This window comes from Aphelocoma coerulescens, chromosome 2, assembly GCF_041296385.1.
Source record: "Aphelocoma coerulescens isolate FSJ_1873_10779 chromosome 2, UR_Acoe_1.0, whole genome shotgun sequence".
NCBI classification, from domain to species: Eukaryota; Metazoa; Chordata; class Aves; order Passeriformes; family Corvidae; genus Aphelocoma; species Aphelocoma coerulescens.
Genome location: NC_091015.1, coordinates 113,292,983 through 113,313,159, shown reverse-complemented (window position 1 = coordinate 113,313,159; position 20,177 = coordinate 113,292,983). Strand labels below are relative to the sequence as shown.

General features: G+C 37.3%; 1 protein-coding gene across 1 annotated transcript in view; it reads left to right on the top strand.

Moving 5' to 3' along the window:
• CEP192 (centrosomal protein 192) overlaps nt 1-20,177 on the top strand; it is a 70,981-nt gene that overhangs the window by 26,707 nt on the left and 24,097 nt on the right. Inside the window, exons 21-37 of the mRNA XM_069004980.1 lie at nt 295-359; nt 439-630; nt 2,182-2,305; nt 2,434-2,564; nt 4,175-5,198; nt 5,305-5,428; nt 6,532-6,703; nt 8,011-8,911; nt 9,994-10,142; nt 11,715-11,945; nt 13,404-13,529; nt 14,528-14,662; nt 14,866-14,929; nt 15,595-15,734; nt 15,862-15,954; nt 16,773-16,888; nt 18,410-18,586. Coding sequence (XP_068861081.1) covers nt 295-359; nt 439-630; nt 2,182-2,305; nt 2,434-2,564; nt 4,175-5,198; nt 5,305-5,428; nt 6,532-6,703; nt 8,011-8,911; nt 9,994-10,142; nt 11,715-11,945; nt 13,404-13,529; nt 14,528-14,662; nt 14,866-14,929; nt 15,595-15,734; nt 15,862-15,954; nt 16,773-16,888; nt 18,410-18,586 — 3,964 coding nt within the window. The remainder of the gene's footprint in view (nt 1-294; nt 360-438; nt 631-2,181; nt 2,306-2,433; nt 2,565-4,174; nt 5,199-5,304; nt 5,429-6,531; nt 6,704-8,010; nt 8,912-9,993; nt 10,143-11,714; nt 11,946-13,403; nt 13,530-14,527; nt 14,663-14,865; nt 14,930-15,594; nt 15,735-15,861; nt 15,955-16,772; nt 16,889-18,409; nt 18,587-20,177) is intronic.

Here is a 20,177-nt window from a genome sequence, read left to right as displayed (position 1 = left end):
AGCTTGGGGCTAAGGCTGTTAGAAACATTCTTTATTGGCCACTAAGTTAATTAGCTAAACGCTGATTTTACTTTGGCTTCTAAAGAACCCACAAATACTTCTTTAAAACTAATTTCATATAACTTTTCTCACCAAAATGGGATGGAATAATTCCTAGTGTGTCCCAGACTGTCTCAGGTCTGGAATTATATATGCAATAACTTTCCATCAAATTGAGTTTAATGATGACAAATGGTAATGACAGTACTTAGTAGCTTATGCCTTATTTTAATAAATGTTCTCTTTGGTTTTAAGCTGAAGCAGCAGCTATGATTGCACAAGACCAGGAAGAATTTGAGAAAGCACACAGGCTTGTGCAGGTAACTAATGATCTCAATGCAAACAGAATAGTTTTCTAATTTATTTACAAGTTGCAACTTCTGAAATCTCTGTCTGCAGGCAGGAAAGGTAGGCAGTCCAAATGCGTCTGAATTAGCAAATATTTCATGGAAATCTGCTAATAGCTGCTTTCTGCCGAGAACATCTGATCTTCATAAAGATGCCAGCTATTTACGTTTGTCTTTGGGGGAGTTCTTCGGTCAGAGATCTGAAGCTCTTGGTTGTCTTGGTGGAGGCAGTGATGTGAAGCGGGTAGGTATCTAAATGTTAATATTGAAACACAAGGAAAAGACAAGATAAACAACAAGTAGCACTAGTTTTGTTATTTTGTAACCAGCTCTTTTTCAGATCTAATTTTCTAAGTTGATTTTGGAAGGAAATTCTCTGTGTCTGTGACAGTTGTCTGTTGACTGGTTTCCCACTGGAATTTCTGATGTGAAGTGCTGGCTGGTGTTACTGATGAGTGTTGATCTTCACCTTTTGGTCAGGAACTAATTATATGTAAGGATATGTATATATGTAGGATTAGAGGGAGAAAAGTACATCATATACAGGAGGCTTGTTGGAGGTCCCAGCAAATTATCCACATAGTTGAGTGAAATGCTGCTCATACAGGGATATTTGAACAGTGAGGGCATCTCTGAATGATTGTTGAGAGTTGATGTGCTTATCTGGGCAATGCCCAACTTTAGTAAAAATAATTGTCTAGATTCTGGCTTACCAACATCTGTATGCTTCTTGCATCTATTGGATACCTGGTGCTTCTCTCATCTGCTGTCAGTAGACAGGATCTCATCTGTGTTTCAGACAAAAAAAAAAGGTGGGGAAGTGTATACAATCAGAAGAAGAAGTCACACATGCTTGTGTAATTCATGTGTGTCATGAGGAATTGTTAGAGTTGGCATGTTCTGTCCTAAGCATTCCAAGGCTTAGGAATGTTAAAGACAGGAGCATTCCAAGTGGCAGACCATGCCTCCAGGCAGAGATGATGTGAGCATATGTACTTTATTTCTTTATTTTGAGTAACTGGTAAAAGTAAATTGTGTCCTGGTTTCAGTTGGGATAGAGTTAGTTTTCTTTGTAGCAGTTGGTGCAGTGCTGTGTTTTGGATTGAGAATAATGTTGATAACACACTGATGTTTTGGTTGTTGCTAAGTAGTACTTACTCTAAATCAAGGACTTTTGAGAGTCCCATGCTCTGCCAGTGAAGCAGGTGCACAAGAAGCTGGGAGGGCGCATGGCCAGGACAGCTGACCCAAACTGACCAAAGGGGTGTTCTGTATCATAGAACATCCTGCTCAGTCTGTGAACTGGGGGGAGTTGGCTGACAGCCATGGATCACTGTTCAGGGACAGACTGGGTATTGGTCTGGGGGCAGGGAGCAATTGTATTGTGAACCAGTTGTTTCTCTTGTGTGTTATTCCCCTCTCCTTCCTTTTCATTACCAGTATTATCATTTATATCTTGTGTCAGTTATTAAACTGTTCTTATCTCAACCCACAAGGTTTACCTGTTCTTTCCAATTCTTTCTGTTGGGAGGAGGTGGGAAGTGACCAAACAGCTGCATGGTGCTTAGTCACTAGCTGGGGTTCAGCCATGCCAGTTGCTAGTTTCTTTTATGTGTGTTTGGGAAGTGTAGTGTATGTATTTAGATTAGGCATTTGTAATGCTAGGAGGCACATCTCAGTGGTGTGAGAGATATACTGAGCAGGCACTGTGGGCCAAAACTGCTTTGCAAGCCCATTGAACCTATTTATTAATTATTAAATTTACTCATGCTGTATTCTGGGAATTTTTTTATAGCCATCTTTTGGTTACTATATTACATCCCCGAAGAAAAGGCAGCCTGTTGCTTTGCTAAGGCAATCTGATTCATCAGGAGGTGACATCGGCCAAGAGATTTCACAGTTGTCTGAGGTGTTTTCAGGTAGCTATGGAACAGCTTTTTTTTTCTATGGGGCATTAAGGGAGCATGTATATCCCAAGAATGCAGGTTTTTAGACAATTTCCTTACTGTAAATAAAGTCCATGTTTGTTTGTTTGTTTTTTTCTTAGATGACTTAGAAGCACAAACAAAAGAACATGCAAATTTTACCAGCTCTGAAGATTCAGGGCATAGGGTGGATACTGCTGCTGGAATACATGAAAACATTAATACAGAAGCTGCTACCAAAAGTAAAGCAAAGGTATTTCTCTTGTGTTTTTCTTTAAGGTGCAACTATGAATTGAAACAAAATTAGAATTACTCCAATAATTATTGTTTCTTTGAATACAGCTAAATTTGGATGTTCGTTTCAGCTCACTGCTTTTTATATTGATCATTTGAATCCTAGTAGGTGCCCCTGTTTCTTAATATAGTTTCATTAGAATGGCATGATGCTGTAGTAAGTCAGATGTTACTATCACCATCTCATTTTCCTTTTTCTTCTAACTTCACTTTTGGAATTGCTCAGTCTGTCAGCCCATAGTTTTTCAGAGACTTGTAGTCTGTTGATGTTCTGTGATCAAGTTTCTCAATTCCAATTGTGTCTTCCCCTTCTATTTTTTTAATGAAACAACTTATCTTTAGCATGGGAATAAAATCTTTTAGTTGCTAGAATTTAAGAATATGAACATGGTGCAAGTCTGAAAAAAGGTGTCTTTTCAATTTGGTAGTCCTAGATATCTACCTTCTTTGCCTGAGTGTGTCACCTCCCTAAGCTTGCTGGCAACACTCCTCCTAATGCAGGCCAGGATGCTGTTGACCTTCTTCACCTGGCTTGTGGGCGACTTCCTGTCTACCAGGACCCTCAAGCCCATTGCTGCCAAGCTGATTTTCAGCTGGTTGGCCCAGAGCCTGTATGGGGGTTATTGCTCCTTAAGTGCTGCTCTTAGCATTTCCCTTTGAACTTCTCAGCCCATTTTTCTTTCCTGTCCCTCTGAATGACAGCTGACTCTCCTGGCATATCAGCCATACTTCCCAATTTTGTATGATGATGGGACTTACTGAAGGTGCACTCTGCCCCATCATCCACATCATTAATGAAGTTGTTGAACAGTACTGGCCCCTGTCTTGATCCCCAGGATAGTCTACCAGTGAGTGACTGTCCTCCTGATGGACTTGGTGCTGCTGAGCTACCCTTTGAGCCTGGCAGTTCAGCTGGTGTTCAGTCCAGTCATGGTGTACTTGTCTGCTCAGTGCTTTGTCTGTCTTCTAATGCGGATGTTGTGAAGTCATGCATGCATAGCTACAGGAGGACAGGTGTTTTCAATTCTTCCTGAGTCTGTGTCCATCTGAGAGAGACAGAAAGAAACTGGGCTCTGGACATAACTGTCTACCTACTCCATACCCTTTGCTAAGAATAGCCAGTGTGAAAACTAAAGAAGAAATCAGACTTGAGTGATAGAGAAAGCTGTAGGAATAGCTTTGTCTTCTCTCTGTAGAGGCAGATGATTTAAAGTTAATTGGGAAGTTACGGTCTATTTGGTCATGGTAACTTCTCTGCTGTTTGTCCTTGATAGGATTTTACTCCCAATTCTTTCAACTGAACTAAAGCATTTTAGGATTTTAAAAGTTTCACAGGATCTAAGGCTTCCTAGCAGGCAATACTTATTTAATCTAAAAAAGCCTTTGTGGAGTAGACTTAAAAAATCTGGAGAATGAGAATTATGTCTATGGCAGCGTTCCTTCTTGACAGCTGTTTAAAAATGCATGAATGAAGAATGTTAATACGTTGCCATATCCTGAAATGCAAACAAGAAACAAAACACTAAACAAAAATTTTCTTACTGTGGTGCTTAACTTGTTTTGTTGTAGGATGGGATTCATAAAGACAAATTTGAGGATGACTTATCTAATCATTCTGACTCTGTCTTGAGTATCACCACAATTGCAAATGCTATTGCTAATGCTTCCACCAGTGCTGAACCTTCCCAGCTAGCTGCTATGATGATGGCACTCTCCAATAAAAGTAAAAGAACACATGTCCTTCCTGGAGTTGTTAAAGAGGCTGAACTGTCTGCTAATGAGGTATTATCCAGCAATGAGGAAAATAGTGCATTTGACATGGAAAAATACCTCAAAAAAACAGATGAGAACAGACATGAAAGTGTCTACGAGAGTGTTGTGAAACACGAAGCATCTGTCCAGAACCTTACATCTGATACCTTTTTACTGGGTAAAGATAGACATAAGGATGCTCTTGCAGAAGACTTGATGAATAATCATAGCAAACAGCAAGGAGTAGAGAAGCGCTTGCTGGATTATCTTATTGAAGAAAGTGACAGTCAGAATTTTTCTAGTCTGTCTGGTATTCCCAGCCATGAAGACGTAATTGCAGATAATGTTCAATATTCAGAAAAGTTGTCAGATTTGGTGAATAGTAAACATTTACAGTCAATGGGTGCTGATGTTAGATCAGAGACACTTCATGGAAGTGAGGCCCACACATGTGGAATTCCCTTAGCAGCAGAAATGGAAGTGGCACAGCAAAATCTGCTTGCTTACCAGAACAGCCATCTCACTAGTACATGCTGTGTAGGGGAAGACAGAGAAACAGTAGATCAAGCAGCAAATGCTGTTCCTGAACCACGTAATGATTCGGTGGAGGGAAGTGCAGGAAACACTCCATCCCTCAGTGACTTAAAACCTGCCAAGCAATCTGGTAAATATGTCTCAGTAAGTTCTTCAACAGCCAAACCTATGCAGAAATTGAACAATGATGAGAGGAAGCAAAATGCCAATATAGAGAAGAGAAACAAGGATGCCAGTACTCCATGTGGTGGGAATGCAAAACATGTAACTTTTGAGAAGCTCTCCCTATCTTCCCAGAACAGTACTGGTAAGTAACCCTATATAAATGCAATTAGTTGTTGAAAAGGCTTTTCTTGACAGTAAACTTGTTTCCTGTCCATAAATACTGTTACTAAATTCTGTTTGTTTGCCAGAGCATAAACCCATTCTACCTGAATGTGACTTACCTCTGGAGGATGAGCAGTATAGCTTCAGACCTTCAACTTCACCTCTGATTCATTCTTCTCCTAGTGAGACTTCTGGAACAGCATTTTCAGGGTAAATTTCTTGGTGCAGGTTATAAGAATTAGTGCTTCATAAGTTTGTTGAAGGATCATATTTTCGTTTGAATGTTGACTGTGATCTAGGTTTATAGAAGACCTTTATTAGGCTAAGACTTCATTATACACTAAGCTGGACATTGTAGAGATCAATGAATATATGTTTTTTGAACTTACAAGTATTTCACTCCATTTGGTTCTCTGATATGTATCATTGCTTGTTATGGGAGAGGACGAGTAGAAATATTTGTATTGCTTTTGACTGTTTTGTATTTTGATACATACTTGTGTCCAAGGTTTAAGGTTTTCTTAGCAACTGAAAGAACAATGTTTCTTAAATGAGCTCCCATAACAATGTGTCATAAGATTACAACTAAATTAATTCAATAGTCATGAACATGGCCACTAGCTAATGATTGTGTGCAGTCTTATAAAAAGATGAGGCACCTGATTTCTCTGAACTTTTAAGTTCATTGTTTGGTATTGAACTACAGTTTGTGTTTATATGTGTTATTAGAATTACAGGCTGTCTGGCATTTCTCAGAAATTAATATGTGCGGGAGTAGATGTATTTTCACAGGCATGTTGTATAGATATTAGGATTTCCAGTTAAAATTGTCAGTGATTTTGATTGTTGTCATGTTAGCTTGTCTTTTTGAACAAAGTGGTGAGAGATTCTGTGTTTTCAGGTGTTTGAAATGAAGAGAATCTCAGCAGTGAATAGGAAACTAATATGTGATGCCTGGGAGGTTGAATGATTTCATTTGACTTTTTAATCTAGTTAGATACAAGTATATTGATTCACCTCTTTTTCTTTCAATAAGTTGTGTTGTTTCTGTGGCCTTAGCATCTGAGTTCAGTTGTGGAACTCTGATGCTTTACCTGTATGGATTTATATAGAATGAAAATGAGTTTTATGTACACCAAAGCCAGAATTTGTAAAGGTTGAGAGCTGATTTCTCATTTCTACTGACTGCATTTAACAGAACAGCTAAGTAAGTTGACTTCTAGAGTAGTATATGTAATGTGTAACATTGATTTTCTTGAGGGCAGCATTAAAAATATTTATTTTAATACTGGCATACTTTGAATCTCTTTCAGATCTGAAAAGGACTTTACTTGCCCGTCACATTGTCAGGAATCTCCTTGCAAAGAGAGTGTACTACCTCAGTCTGTTTACTCGAGTCCAAGCATGAGCAGGTTAACCTATGTCTCTGCACCTGGCAGTACCCATAAAAACACAGCAGTGATACATAATCCAGAGACATACTGGGTGAGAAACACAAAACAGCGTCTCTGCTTTGCCCTAAACTAAAACTTACAGGTCAAAGTACTTCTAAATTAGAAAAGCCTTAAGGGTTTTGAAACAGTTTAGGATATGCTGTGCATAGGGAAAAGGTATTCTGCTTCTTTCCAGCTTCTGAGTTATTCAGAAACTTGAATTTTGGTATCAACTGCACTAAATGCACACATTCTAATAAATACAACAATAATAAAACAATCAAAGAACTAGGAACTTTTGAAAATGTTAGAGTTGATGTATTTTTTTCTTCCATTTTTTTTCATAATTTCTCATTAAGTCATTCTGTTCTTGGAATATGGTGCGGTGTTCCAGTAGTATTTTGCAGGATCTGTATCTGCTTTCATTGCACCTGAGGCTCCCTTGCTGTTCAGCTTCAACTGTTAGGAGAATACTTTCCCTGGTTTGTTTTTTTTCTGGAGAAATGTTTATAAATACATAATATAGCTTGTACTACTTTTTTCAGGACTGAAACTATAATTTTCTACCTCTGACAGTCATTCTGATGGCTTTTATTGCTTTAGAAAAGAATGTACATTGAGGGTGAAATTTGTGTTCAGACTTGCAATCTTAAGCTGATTAAAATAATTGACAATCTTTATCTGAATTTACGCATTCCTTGGAATCTGGAATTTGTGTTATGTCTCCCCGCTTCCAAAGTGTGTTAATTGTGGATGGAACTTTAAAAAACAGGCAGACAAAACCTGAAGAACCTTTCTGACTTACATGCATGTCTGTGTAAATAGGAGTGCTCATTCCAGCTACACCATACCTGTCAAAATGGCAGGTCTCTGGGCTTGAACGATTTCTTTGTGTGAGTGCACAAAGAAAGTGTTTGTGTCAATGCATTTTCACACATCTTGAATCCTTTTTGGTTGGTGATTTGGTTCAAGGCCATTCAGTTATTATTTTTTTTTTAAATCTTGTAAGTATGTCTGGTGTGTTATCAGTGTTGTTTGGAATACAAATCTAAAAATACAGCACCATAGAGACTGCTGTGAAGAAAATCCACTCTTATCTTGGCCAGACCCAGTACAATGTGTCTTTAGGATATTAGACAGGTTGAAGTTGCAGGTTTTTCCTTTTTCATTGTGAAGAGCCACAGTTACAAAAGTAAAACTTCAGACAAGACAAACTTGATTATTTATATGGGATGGCAATACCAGTAAGGATCAGACAGGAAAGTTTTCTGAACAGGCAGTACCAGCATTAAGGTCTGTCTTACATACCCTATTGCTTTTCTAAAATACGTAATACTGCATGTTATATTTGTTTACTAGGACGAAAATGCTGGTGAACTGAGCACAACAATAATTCAGGCCAGCCCAACTCCTCCTCAGGAACATACAAAGGAAAATCTAGAAGACCACTCATGTCAAAGAAATAGAAAAGAAGCAGTACTTAGTATGGACCAGAAACGAGAAGAAAATGAACTTGCTGGTCTTCAAAGAAAACTTGGTAACGTACTGGACCAAGAGCTGCCCAAAGAAGGTTTTCTGAAGAATGAAAAGCAGCTTCCATCTGTTTCATCAAATGTACCAGCAAATCAGGAAGAGCTAGATCATGTTAAATCTGCTTTACCAAGTAAACTCTGCACCTTTCAACCACTTTCTGTCAACGCTGATGCACAAGAAGTGTGTCAGGATCAAACAGTCAAAGCACAGAGACAAGGATTACCATCTCTGAATATATTACCTCTTTATTCTGGGTTAAACACCTGTTTAACATGCAATCAAAACTCATCTGGTGAACAGTATGTTCCTTTATCAACTGTTAAATCCCATGTCACTACCTCTGAGAGTCCAGCAATTTCTTCTTCTGTTCCCACCTTGCTTACAGGGCATTCTCTTGCAACAACTCCATTTGCACAGCAGCATCTGGGAACTATACAACCTACAGGAAATGCAGTTCTGTCTCAGTTTCATGGCTGCAGCTCTGCAGGGTTTGGCCTTCCAGCAGGGCTTCCTTGTTCTGGTGTCCCAGCAGGACATGTTGAGAATCCACTTATGTTAGGAATTCCTTTAGGTCCAAATATTCATCCTGGCTCTTTGGGTGCAGTTTCACTTTATAATCCACACCCTACTTCATGGAATAATAATATCTTAAATATGAAACCATGTTCTCAGCAACCTCTTGGAGTTGGCAGAAGTGAGTGGGAGTTGTCAAAGTCACCTGGTATTGGTAAGTGTGTTTTTTTACAGTGTGTTTGAAATACAGCTGTGGACAGGAATGGTGATAGTCATGTTGCTTATGTTATAGTAAATAAAATTAAGATGGCACTAAATGTAACTGCAATTACTGTTTATGCAAACCCTATTACTAGTTTTTCTTGTTTAATCATGTTCTCTGAATTCAGTGTCTATTCTTATAACTCCCCTAATGGTCTTAAAAAAACATTTCTCATAATTTAGAAGAATTTCAGCAGTCTTCAATATCAGCTTCAGTTCAAACTAGGCAAGACAAGTCATGCTCTTGAAATTCCATTGTATTTTATCTGGAAAGTAGAGGACATTTCTATTTCCAGCCTAATTTGGTATTATTTAGTGAAGGCCAAAACTCCTAAGAAGGCAGATGGAGGGCTCAAACTATTTGCTGGTTATCAAGGGAAGGACAGGCTGCCAAGTGTCTTCTGTCCCTTCTGCTATTACTCTGTATCTAGACTTAGCTCTAAATGTAAGCAACACAAATTACTATTTAATTTTAAAAAGTTCTTTTAACCTATAATCTTGTAAGTTGTTTTTTGCTATACTTTTTTTTTCTGGCTAATTCTTTCAGTCTGAATGACAAACTTAGCGGGGTTGAAGATTTGAATCTGTGACAGTTTAGAGCTTGTTTATTGATTTTTCCACATCATTGATCTTGTTAGTGTGTTTCAAAATAGTGAAATACTCCTTGCTGATTTTTATACTAACAGGATGTTGTAATACTAATGTTCAAATTTTCTGAGTTGGGCTAGTACTGATTAAATTGTGACCACTGAGTGTTTTATGTGTTTTATGTTTTATATACTTTGTGGGTCTGCATGGAATATGCCATTTCCATAGGTATGTATTTTTGTGACAGGAACTTAAAGTTGTAAATTAGAAGTGATGGAAATTTCGAATTTCATGCTTGTGGAAAACATTCTTATGAGAACTGTAGGAGTCAAACGTTTCCTTGCTGTAATGAAGCATTTGTCAGATGAGTTCATAAACTTGGTAGCTGCCTGAGTTCTGATTGCTTCTGAGGACTTGTAACTAACAGGAGCATATTTTCTTCCAAAGGGCATATAAAAGTACCAGAAGAACTGAAGTTCCCTAATGCCTGTTGTGTGGGAATTGCATCACAGACGGTTCTTAGCATTTATAATCCAACTGATCGGTGGTTGCAGGTCAGCATTGGAATACTCAGTGTTTCAATTAATGGGGAAAAGGTAAGAGGCTTTTTTTAAATAAAGCTGAATAATACTGTAATCTTGCCAGGTATCATTTGTAAAATTATGCCCCTCTCTACAGATTTGTGATTTTTTCCCTATTTTATAGTTAATATGCACAAACCAATGCTACTGTCTTTAGCCAGGCCACCTGGCTTCCTCCAACAAGTAGACTGTGTGAGGTAAATGCCACACGAGGCGATTGATCTGTAGAATTGTATTGTGTGCATGAAGTGTGGAAGGGTTGAGTTTATGGGTTATTCATTCCACCTTTGTGTATGCAAGAAAAGTCAGTCCTAGGCCAGAAGACATCCATGCTGGGCACTGTTATTGCTAAAACATTCTTGGCAGTTTGCTCCTGTTTTTCTTGAAATCAGAAGATCTTGAGTGGTGGAGAATGAGAAATATTTGGAGCAGGCTTCAAGCTAGATGGGTTGTTCTGTGAGTTGCAGGTAGCTTGTAGGCCATAAATCAGCTGTCTTGCACTTCAATTTTGTTAAATTCTATATACTTCTGTTATCATGGTAACATGATACTTGAGAACGTGAGAATGAGTTAGATTCAAGGTCCATCAGAATGATTTATTTTTTTATTGAGGAATACACTTAGTAGAGAAGAATGTAACAACAGAACAGGATACTCCGAGCTTCTGGCAGCTTCGTACTTGGTAACTTCTGTGTTAGATGTTATTTCTGTTCTTACTAGTTTTTTGTAGACTGCTCTTTATCTAGCTAATCTGTTGAAATTATGTAGTGTTGTCCACAGTTCAGTTCAGTTGTAGATTAAGTATTGCTTTTTTCTTTTTTAAATATGGTTCTTGCTGTTTTTATTTGGTCCATATTACTGAGGAACAGCAGACAATGATTCACTTTAAATATTGCAGCTTGTAAGTCTTAGAAATCCTGATCACATCCCTCCTTAGGTATATTTTTCCAGCAGATGTAGCACATGTCTTTCCAGGAGTATGATTTCTGGTTTTGATCTTGTTTTCTCAGAATGTTTCCTTTTTAAAGAACATCAAGCCACAATTCTGTGTGTTCATGTTTGTGTGTATACATATATATATGATGTGTGTGTGTATATGAGAATAATGATTTCTTGCATAATTTTCTAATCAATGTCATGGTGCTTTTATGCAGCTCCTGTAACCAGCAATTCTGTTGTATCGAGAGGTGATTTTTTAAATGAAATTGCTTTACAGTTGTTTCCATGTATATGCATTTGTTTGCACAGTGTGATTAAAACCAATTTTATTCGGTCAGCTCTTAGAGACACTGTTGTTCTTTCTCCAAAGTCAGGGTTTTACTTATTAATTAATTTTCCCAGTGTCGATCTTTCACTAGATGGTAGAAAGAAACCTCAGCAATTTTCAGGCTGTCTTTTTAAATTAAAAGGCCCGCAGTTGAGTGGGATGGAAATAGGCCATGAATATGAAGATGCATTAATTAAATAGAGGAAAAATATGTACAAAACTTCTGTGTTAAGCAGTGGTGCTGGATAAATGTGGTATTTGAAAAGGAAATGTCTTCTGGTAAAAGGTCTGTTGAAAATGACAGGTATTTTGTTTTTTAGATGGATCCTATGAAATATCAATGTCTGGTTTTCAAGAACAAAACCATTGTAGGATCCTACTCTACCAACGACCTGAAAATACTTTTCTTACCTTCCCATGCGGGGATCTTCCAGTGTATCCTCAATGTTTCATCTTGGCCAGTTGCTGCAGATGCTGAGACAATCGTTCAGTCAGAAGCTTTGGCAAGCAGGGTAGTTCTGACAGCAGTCGCTGAAAATCCCAATTTAGAAGTAAGTATCTGCTTATTGTGGGTCTTTTGTTGTTGTTGCAATTTTATGAATAATTTAATGACACTGGAAAATAATAGGATTGCAAAGTTGTTCCTCAGAGAAACCTGGAATTTCATATGTTTTAAGTGGGAATATAAGAAAAATTTTGAGAAGCTTATTGCTGTCTGGGGAGTTCCATTTGTGGAAAAGCACCTAGCTGGAAATGAAGGATTCTGTGTGGAAAGAATAAGTTAAAATGCATTACTTTTTCATTGTTGAAAGACTGGATGAGACCTTAAATGTCTAATGCTTTCTAGGTATCTGCTGTGTTGGATTGGGCATTAAGTGTAACAAAAAGCATTTGTTTCCAATTGTAAGGATTTTTTTTTTTTTTTTACACCAAGTAGACTTTGTCTTGGTTTCTTACTACCTCTAGGTTGTTTATGATTGTAGAGAATATTTTCTTATTTTCAACTAATTAAAAATTAAATGTAAGTGGATGTGTAAAATGCTTTTGTCTTGTGTCTTTTCATGAAGAACAACCAGGTGGGAGGCAGTGTTACATTAAGAATTAAATCTGGCTTCATGTAGTCCTAGATTTAAGAGTGTGGACAGGCAGAAAAAGGCTTGATGATACTTTTGGAGGGGCCTGAACAAATTACATGGTAATTTGTGACATCATTGATAAAATTCTCAGTCATCAGCCACAGCTAATACATGTATTTTTTTCATTTAAGGTGGTCTTTTAACTTGCTTTGGGCTAAGTATGTGTTTTGAAGTAATGAATGCACATGAATGGATATAATTTTTAATGCTTCTTCCATAATTTTTATTTCTTTTTAATGCATTTTTTATTCTTTTACATGTAGTCCATTCTCCATGTTCTTCATAGTATATAGTTCAAACTTGTGTTATACTCAAACTAAAATTAAACCCTATGCTAAATCTCTGCATGTCTTGTTATATTCTTGAGACTGGAAAAAGTACCAAATAAAAGCTGTATTTTGCTGCAGATCATGACACTTAAACGTTTTTAATTTTTTAATTTTAATTTTTTAGCAAAAATTAACAGCCCCTTAGTTATTTTCTCAACTTTTAACTTGCTAAAATTACTTTTTAACTATCCAAAACTGACATTTCTTACTTGCTAGCAATAATCATGGTTTAAACTTACTTTTAATTTGAATTATCCAAAATAATTGGATTGTGTGCTGGATTGTGGTGGATAAACACTGTGCTAAGATTGGCTTCATTGATTGAGGCAAAATGCATGGGAGATAGCCAATTGGCTGTAACCCCTTCTAATATCAAAGAAAACATGATTCTAGACTCCTCCTATCCCTGATAGGAGGTTTGTATTATATGTGGATATAGCATAAGAGGATGGAATAGGTGAATAACATAATTTCTTTGCATTTGTAGGGTAGTGTGTTTTGAAGGTTTTCCTTTCTTCTAAGTTCTGCTTTGTCTTAAAACCAGGTGGAAACCGGAAAAGGAGATTGCCTGGATTTTGGTGACTTGACTTCTGGCAGTTGGAAGGCTCTTCCCCTAAAACTTATCAACAAAACCCATGCTTTTGTGCCAATTAGACTTATTATTAATGCAGTAAGTACAGTAAACTTCCTGTATGTGAGAGTTAACATCTTGTGATACTGAATTTTAATACCCAAGTACTTTATGTTACATGTCATTGAGAAATATATCTTGGACAGTAGATGTAAGGTTCCCAAGAACTCTTTTATTAGTCAGGGAATAAATAGTTTTTGCAGGGTGGTAATCTGAGTCTGCTGTAATGGTACCGACAAAAATGCTTCTGGGATAGGTGTGGTGTTTTGTTTCATATCTGTTTGTTACTTTTTATAGCTTAGCCATGGGATTCCAGCTCTGATGCTTGCTTTGATAGCACAGGGCAGCAAATAGGATAAAGGTTGTTTTGCCTAAACCTTCCTCTGAGAAGCTGGAGAAGCTGGAAGCTTCCCTCTTCTCTCTGAGAAGCTGGAGACATATTCCACTATTCAAATGGAACAGCTGACTGTTCACACAAGCAGCCAAGCTTGCTACTAGCAAGTTTAACATATTCCTTCCTCCTCTGCAGGAGCAAGAACAGGACTCTTCTCTCTATCTGCTTTGCCTCACACTATATGATAGCCTGTCTGAGAGGCTACAGTGTTGTCCTCTCTGCATCTCTAGCAATGCAGTTTTCAGGTTTTTGGCTAGGCTGGGCTGACTGCTGATTTGTGCTGTGGGAAGAGCTGGCCTGGTTTCCTTATACAGGGGAACAAGAAAGGACTGGCCTTATGTTAAGGTGGATCAGGTTATGTTAAGGACTAGTAATGTTTGGTCTTGAACAGCCAAACTTCTTGAAGGCTTAAGCTAACCAGACTCTGCTTATCCCCTTTTGCTGCAAAAGGTTTTTCTATGGTTTTTGGAGGGCTTGCTGGACTAACATATACTTACCAAAACTGTAGGCTAATTCTTGATTATTTTTTTCCAAACTACTTGGGTCATTCAAAACTTGTCTTGCATTTCTCGATTTTGTCAGCATTGCTGTTAGTGACCATAAGAGATTTAATACTTGTAATACTTCTCTTTCTTTTTGACAGAATGCAGTAGCCTGGCGGTGCTTCACCTTTTCCAAGGAACCAGTTAACACTTCTAATGAACAAATGGATGCAGTTTCTCAGACAGCAGCTCCATCAGTTGTAAATCATGTGATACATGCAAGCTATGATGGCCAAGTGAGTAGTTCGTAGTTGGCTGATTCTTCTTTTTACTTGCTGTCTGAAATGACAGTGCTGAATATTTGAGTTCATAGTAATGATTTTTGGTGAGTGTACCTTTTTGAGCAGTTTTGTTTGGGTTATGTGGGTGTTTTGTTTGTTGCTTCCTCTTAATAATTCTCTCCCTCCCCATAAGATGAGTCAACAAATTTCTTTTTCAGGATCCTGAAGCTGTAACAGTTTGGGTTCTGTTCCATGCACCTAAGAAACAAATTTCTGGTTCAGGTATAGTAATTTGATTTTCGTTTCAACTGAAACAGATTTGACTTTTAACGTATACATGTGTTAGAATTGCGGGACAGACTGCAAACTTAAAACCATATTTGGTTTGTGTGCTCTAATATTTCAGGTATCACATTAATTTTTAGTAACTGTAGGAGACAGAATGCCTCTATGTCTTAAGCCTTTATGTGTTACCAGGGACACTTATACTTCAGTATGAAGCTGTAAAAAATTTGTACTGCAAGATGCATGAAATTTGTGTTACTACTTTTACTGAGGGAATTAAACCATCACTTAAGAAAACATTGCATTAGTTGCAAAATAGATAATAAATTTGAAGAAACCTCTGAATTGTTCTGGCTTCCTGAATAGAAAATAGTACATATATCACCTTGTTTGGCTAGTGTGGTAGAATGGTTTTCTTTGTTTGCATTAGCGACAATTTCAGTCACATTTGATGGAAAGGTAAAAATCGTAAATAAGGTCCTGTGAGACTTTATTTAAAAGAGGAAAAAGGTGTTGCAGGAGTAATGAGTGAGCTTCTGTTTATTATCTCCACATGAATATGCTAAGATTGAAGAGTGGCTGAAGTGAGACATGCATCCATAGGAATGGCCTTTGCTGCTGGATGACTTGCTTGTTTTTGTTACTCGTGAAATTGTTCCTAGATTCCTTGGGTCCAGCAGATGAGTTCTTGGCGAGAGTGGACGTGGAAGTGGATAGTCCAGGACCTAGCACTGTCATTAAAAGTATTTCTCTCCGAGCAAGAGCTGGAACAGCAAGGATACATGTTCCGAAGGACTTACAGGTTTGTGTATATTTACAAAGTATGTTTCAAGAATAGTTTGCCTCTCCTAGCCTTCTACTTTTGTAATGTTTGATTTTATAATGTGTATATATATATACATGCATACACACTTACCTAATTTTTACAGAAAATACATCTGTCTGCTAGTGTGGGTTCAACAGTCAAGCAGCAGCTGTCATTGAAAAACGCTGGAAACATTTGTGTATATTTGAAAGTTGAGGTAGGTTGGTTTTTCCCTCTTGAAATCATGGTTTTTGTGCTGTTTATATTGTATTGAAGCTAGAGCTGAGCCTCGGGATTTTAGCTCAGCTCTGTGGTTTGACAAAAGCTTTACAAGTTTATGTAAAGGGAATGAAAGATGGTAGTGATTGGCTTACACTTTTGGGAAAAGTATATGGGTGTTCTTTTGCTCAACTTCAGTTATATTTGTTTTAGCAAACATACCTTTATGATTTTTACTAAATTTTAACAAAAATATTTGTTATATGTAGAAGTAGTGAAGCCTGTGCTGCACAGCAGGTGTTAGTTAGCTGGTAAAGACTGCTTAGGGCAAAGATGAATATTAGCATTGGGAAACATCTATATTTTCTAACAAAACTGCATTAGTTTTCAGTGTACATCTTGCCAACTCAAATACAACCTGAGTTCTTTTCAGATATGCAATATCCTTACTTGACCTTTTTACAAATCCGTGGAAAATATGGTTCCAAACTGAAAGATAACTAAACACATTTGCAACTAGCATTTCAAAGTCAACAGAAGGAGCAGTTGGTTCCATTTTATAAAAAGAGGTTTGTTAGCCCATAATTTCTACTACCAGAGGCCATGGAAATAGGATATGTGACTCCTATCACAAATGCCACATTAAGTGATGATACTGGGTGCTAGTTGATAAAATTTTGAAGACTCCAGGTGTATTCAAATTGTCTGCACTGCATGTACAACAGGTGCACAACCAAATTGTATTACATGTTGTAGAAATGTTTAATCCCTTAAAATAGATAACTAAGCCTCCCTTTTGCCCTTGCCTACTTTCAGACATCAGAACAGGACAGCTGCTTTGCTGTTGAACCTGAGGGCCTTTTCCTTTTTCCGGGAGAAGAACAAGTAGTGACTGTCCAGTTTTTTCCAAAAAGCGTAACAACTACAGAAAGGTAATATAACTGATTTTGTGCTGCATATGTTAAACTGAACTACTTTTGACCTTGAAGTAATGAACAAATTGAAAGTTTTACCCGTATGATAGACTTTGTCTTCAGTTGTTTTCATGAGAGTTCTCATCCAGTACAAAAGGATTTTTGTTAAAGTTCACCTTTTCTATAGATTATCTGCCTCTTCAGGTGTGTATAGCTGAAGGAATAGGTAATATTTCCCATCAAGAAATATTCTAAGACTTATTTAGTGTAAACAAATGGTGTAAGTCCCTGAAGCCCTTTATATGGTAGTTATTTCTGAAGTACATCAAAGCTTCAAAATACCTACCGTCAGCAGCTCCTTCAGTTGCTTCCCTCTTTCTCTCTCTGCTGAGGCAAGGGAAATGTTATTTCTGTTGTACATGTGAAAAAACTCAAGAACAGATCGGGATCATAAGTATTCTTTTGTCTGCTGTAATCAGATAAAAGTTTGTTCTGTACAACACTAATGCACATGTTCCTTTTTCAGATGGGAGAAGCATTCATAGTTTTGCTTATTAGCACCTGTTGAACTTCATTCTGCAAAATAAACTTGATTGGTTCAAGTGATCATTAAGATGTCATGTGAGAGGTTTTGGCAATGGCAGGGGTCTGACTCATTTCTTCAGAGCAGCCTTTCCTCTCTTGTTACATGTTTTCCAGTTTCTGCTGTGATAGAGCAAGAATGGACAAAGGAGTATCTTCAAAATATGTTCAACTTCAGTATCTAGCTTAACCAGGCCTCTCCAGTGCATTTAAATTAAACAGTGAGAAGTTCTGTGCTAGTGACAGTATGATCCTATTGGATAGATTGAATTTTTACAAGCTTGAGGTACTCAGGAGGATTGGAAACTTTGTAGTCTATGTCAAAGTGCTGCCAAAAGACTAATAAACTAACTGAGGCAGTAACGAGGGTCCGTGTTCCCTGCTGATGGGATTCAGGGCTTTGTCTGCAAGCCTCATAGGGATTCACTGACAGCTAGAATGGTGGTTCTTGAGTTTTGTTCCTGACTTGAAGTGTGTCTGTGCTATAGCAAATGCTTCAGCCTATAACTTAAAAGCTAGATTTCCTTCCTTGATGCTCCTGAGTACCTCATACTTGTAAAAATTCAATGAAGTTTCTAAAGGCATTCAAAAGGCATCTCTTTAATCTACAGCCAGACTTTGCTTCTTTCTAAAATTAGTCTGTCAAAATAATTAGATATTAGTAGGAACAAAAAATAATTTGCTGAGCTGTAGTCTCTGAAATATTTATCTGAATCATTTCCAGATGAAATACTTCAGAAGACTGTGTAAGGTACATGTGGCATGTGTATTTACAGCCCAAAGGATTAAATTTTGCTATGCCTAAAGCTGGTCTTTGTCATAAAATAAAAAGAAGTATTTGTATTTTCCCCTTAAGAAGGTAGTTTTAAAAACACCTAAGTTTTTCAGTTATGTTTTGATTTCATCAGCTAATCTTGTTCTGTTGTGGGATTTAAATTTCTTTATTTATTTTTAAAGTACTTTGAAAATCCTTGTGCTGCCATCTGGGCCTCAGTATGAAGTAATGATAAAAGGTGAGGTGGAATATGGGAAAAACAGACCTGTGGCTACAGCTGCTGGGCTCTCAGACATTCCACCCATCCTTTCCAACAAGCAGTTCATTGCCTGGGGAGCAGTAGCACTTGGATCATCAGTGTAAGTATAAGTTGGACAGTTGTTCATATAGAATATCAAGTCAAGTATTTTATATTGCACTTATTTGAAGTAAAATTTCCTGTTGACATTGATAATTCACAGTGATTTGTTCTATGCCTCAAGTGAAAGAAGCAGTATATTACAATTTTTTTTCTTGTGCAAGAAAGTTTTGGAAACAAACTGATCTTGGTTGAGCTTTGTGTATTCTCAAGGACTCATTAGAATATCATTGGAATATCTGGTTCTGTAAGTTTAGCATGTTGTGTAAGTAGAAATGAGGAGGAAAGTATTTTTCAGCTAAACTGATAGAAAAATTCTGTTGGTTCTTTTGATACCTATCTCTTGCTAGAGATATAAATTATGCTTCATCTCATCCATTACAACTAACAGAATCCAGTCTGTGTAATGTAATTTGACCATCTGAATAGCATAACCTGTTGAATATCCCTCAATTGATTTGAATGTGTTTCAGTGTTAAAACTTAGAGTGATGGAGAATCTATTTTGTCCGTAATTATGAATTGCTTTATCCTTCAGACTTCTTGTCTGCGCTTTTTTAGTTTCATGTTTATAGGCTCAATATTCTATGCTTTAATGAAACTGTTCATAATTGTTAGGATATTCTTTGTTTCTTTTATATGTAAAGTCTGCAAGTTTTGCAGATCTCTGAACTTCTAGTAATTATTACTTGAGGGACTAATCCACTGTTAGTTGATACTAAACTTTTTGAGGAATCTAATGATGTTCCCAGTGGTTTAAAAGCAGTCCATGTTTGTAGCCAAGAACTGTTTCTGATAGCTGTATTTCTGTTTTCCTGGTTTGTTAAGGTAGTGTGATTCTTACAGTAGTTCTGGTTATTTGGTTTTTGGGAATTACTGCTTCTTTCCTGTATGCTGCTATCTTTTTATTTGCTGTTCCTCCTGTAAAACAGTTTTGATGAACCCTTGTTTTTAGGAAGCTGAAATTACTTCTCTAATTATGGTTTCGACAAAGTACAAAAGAGTGTCTGCCAGTGTTGATAGGGAGATGCTTTGCTCTCTCTGTCCTCTTCTTTGATTCTAACTGCATGATCTATTCTCCTATGTTTTAGCAGTTTTAGGGCTTGTCAAATTCATCTGTCAATGTTTTTTGACAAATGTTTAAATGTTTAAAATGTCAATGTTTAAAATGACAAAGGCGCTTGCTCTTGCTGGAGATGTTTCCTACCTCTGCTGAGGAAACCTCTGAGTACCAGAAGCCTGGTCAATGCTGGGATGTATCACAGAGAAAAGAAACTTATTTTTTGGTCAACTTGATTCTGTCAAGTGACCATAACTTTCGATGTTGTTATTACATTGAGAAGTACATGAAAAGGAAAGGTTATCCTGAACTTAGTTCTTTACTACTGTTCCAGTGAATCTGGGCCAGACTACTCTCAAGACTTTGTTTCCGCATAACTAAGTGTCTCTGGATATTCTCATCATAACTGTGTCCTTAAGTGGGACAGTTGCTGGTTACTTTCAAAGTTCAGGCTGTATTGATACAGTTGCTGGTTGCTTTCAAAGTTCAGGCTGTTAAGTACAGTATTTGAACTTCAAAAAAGACAGATACAG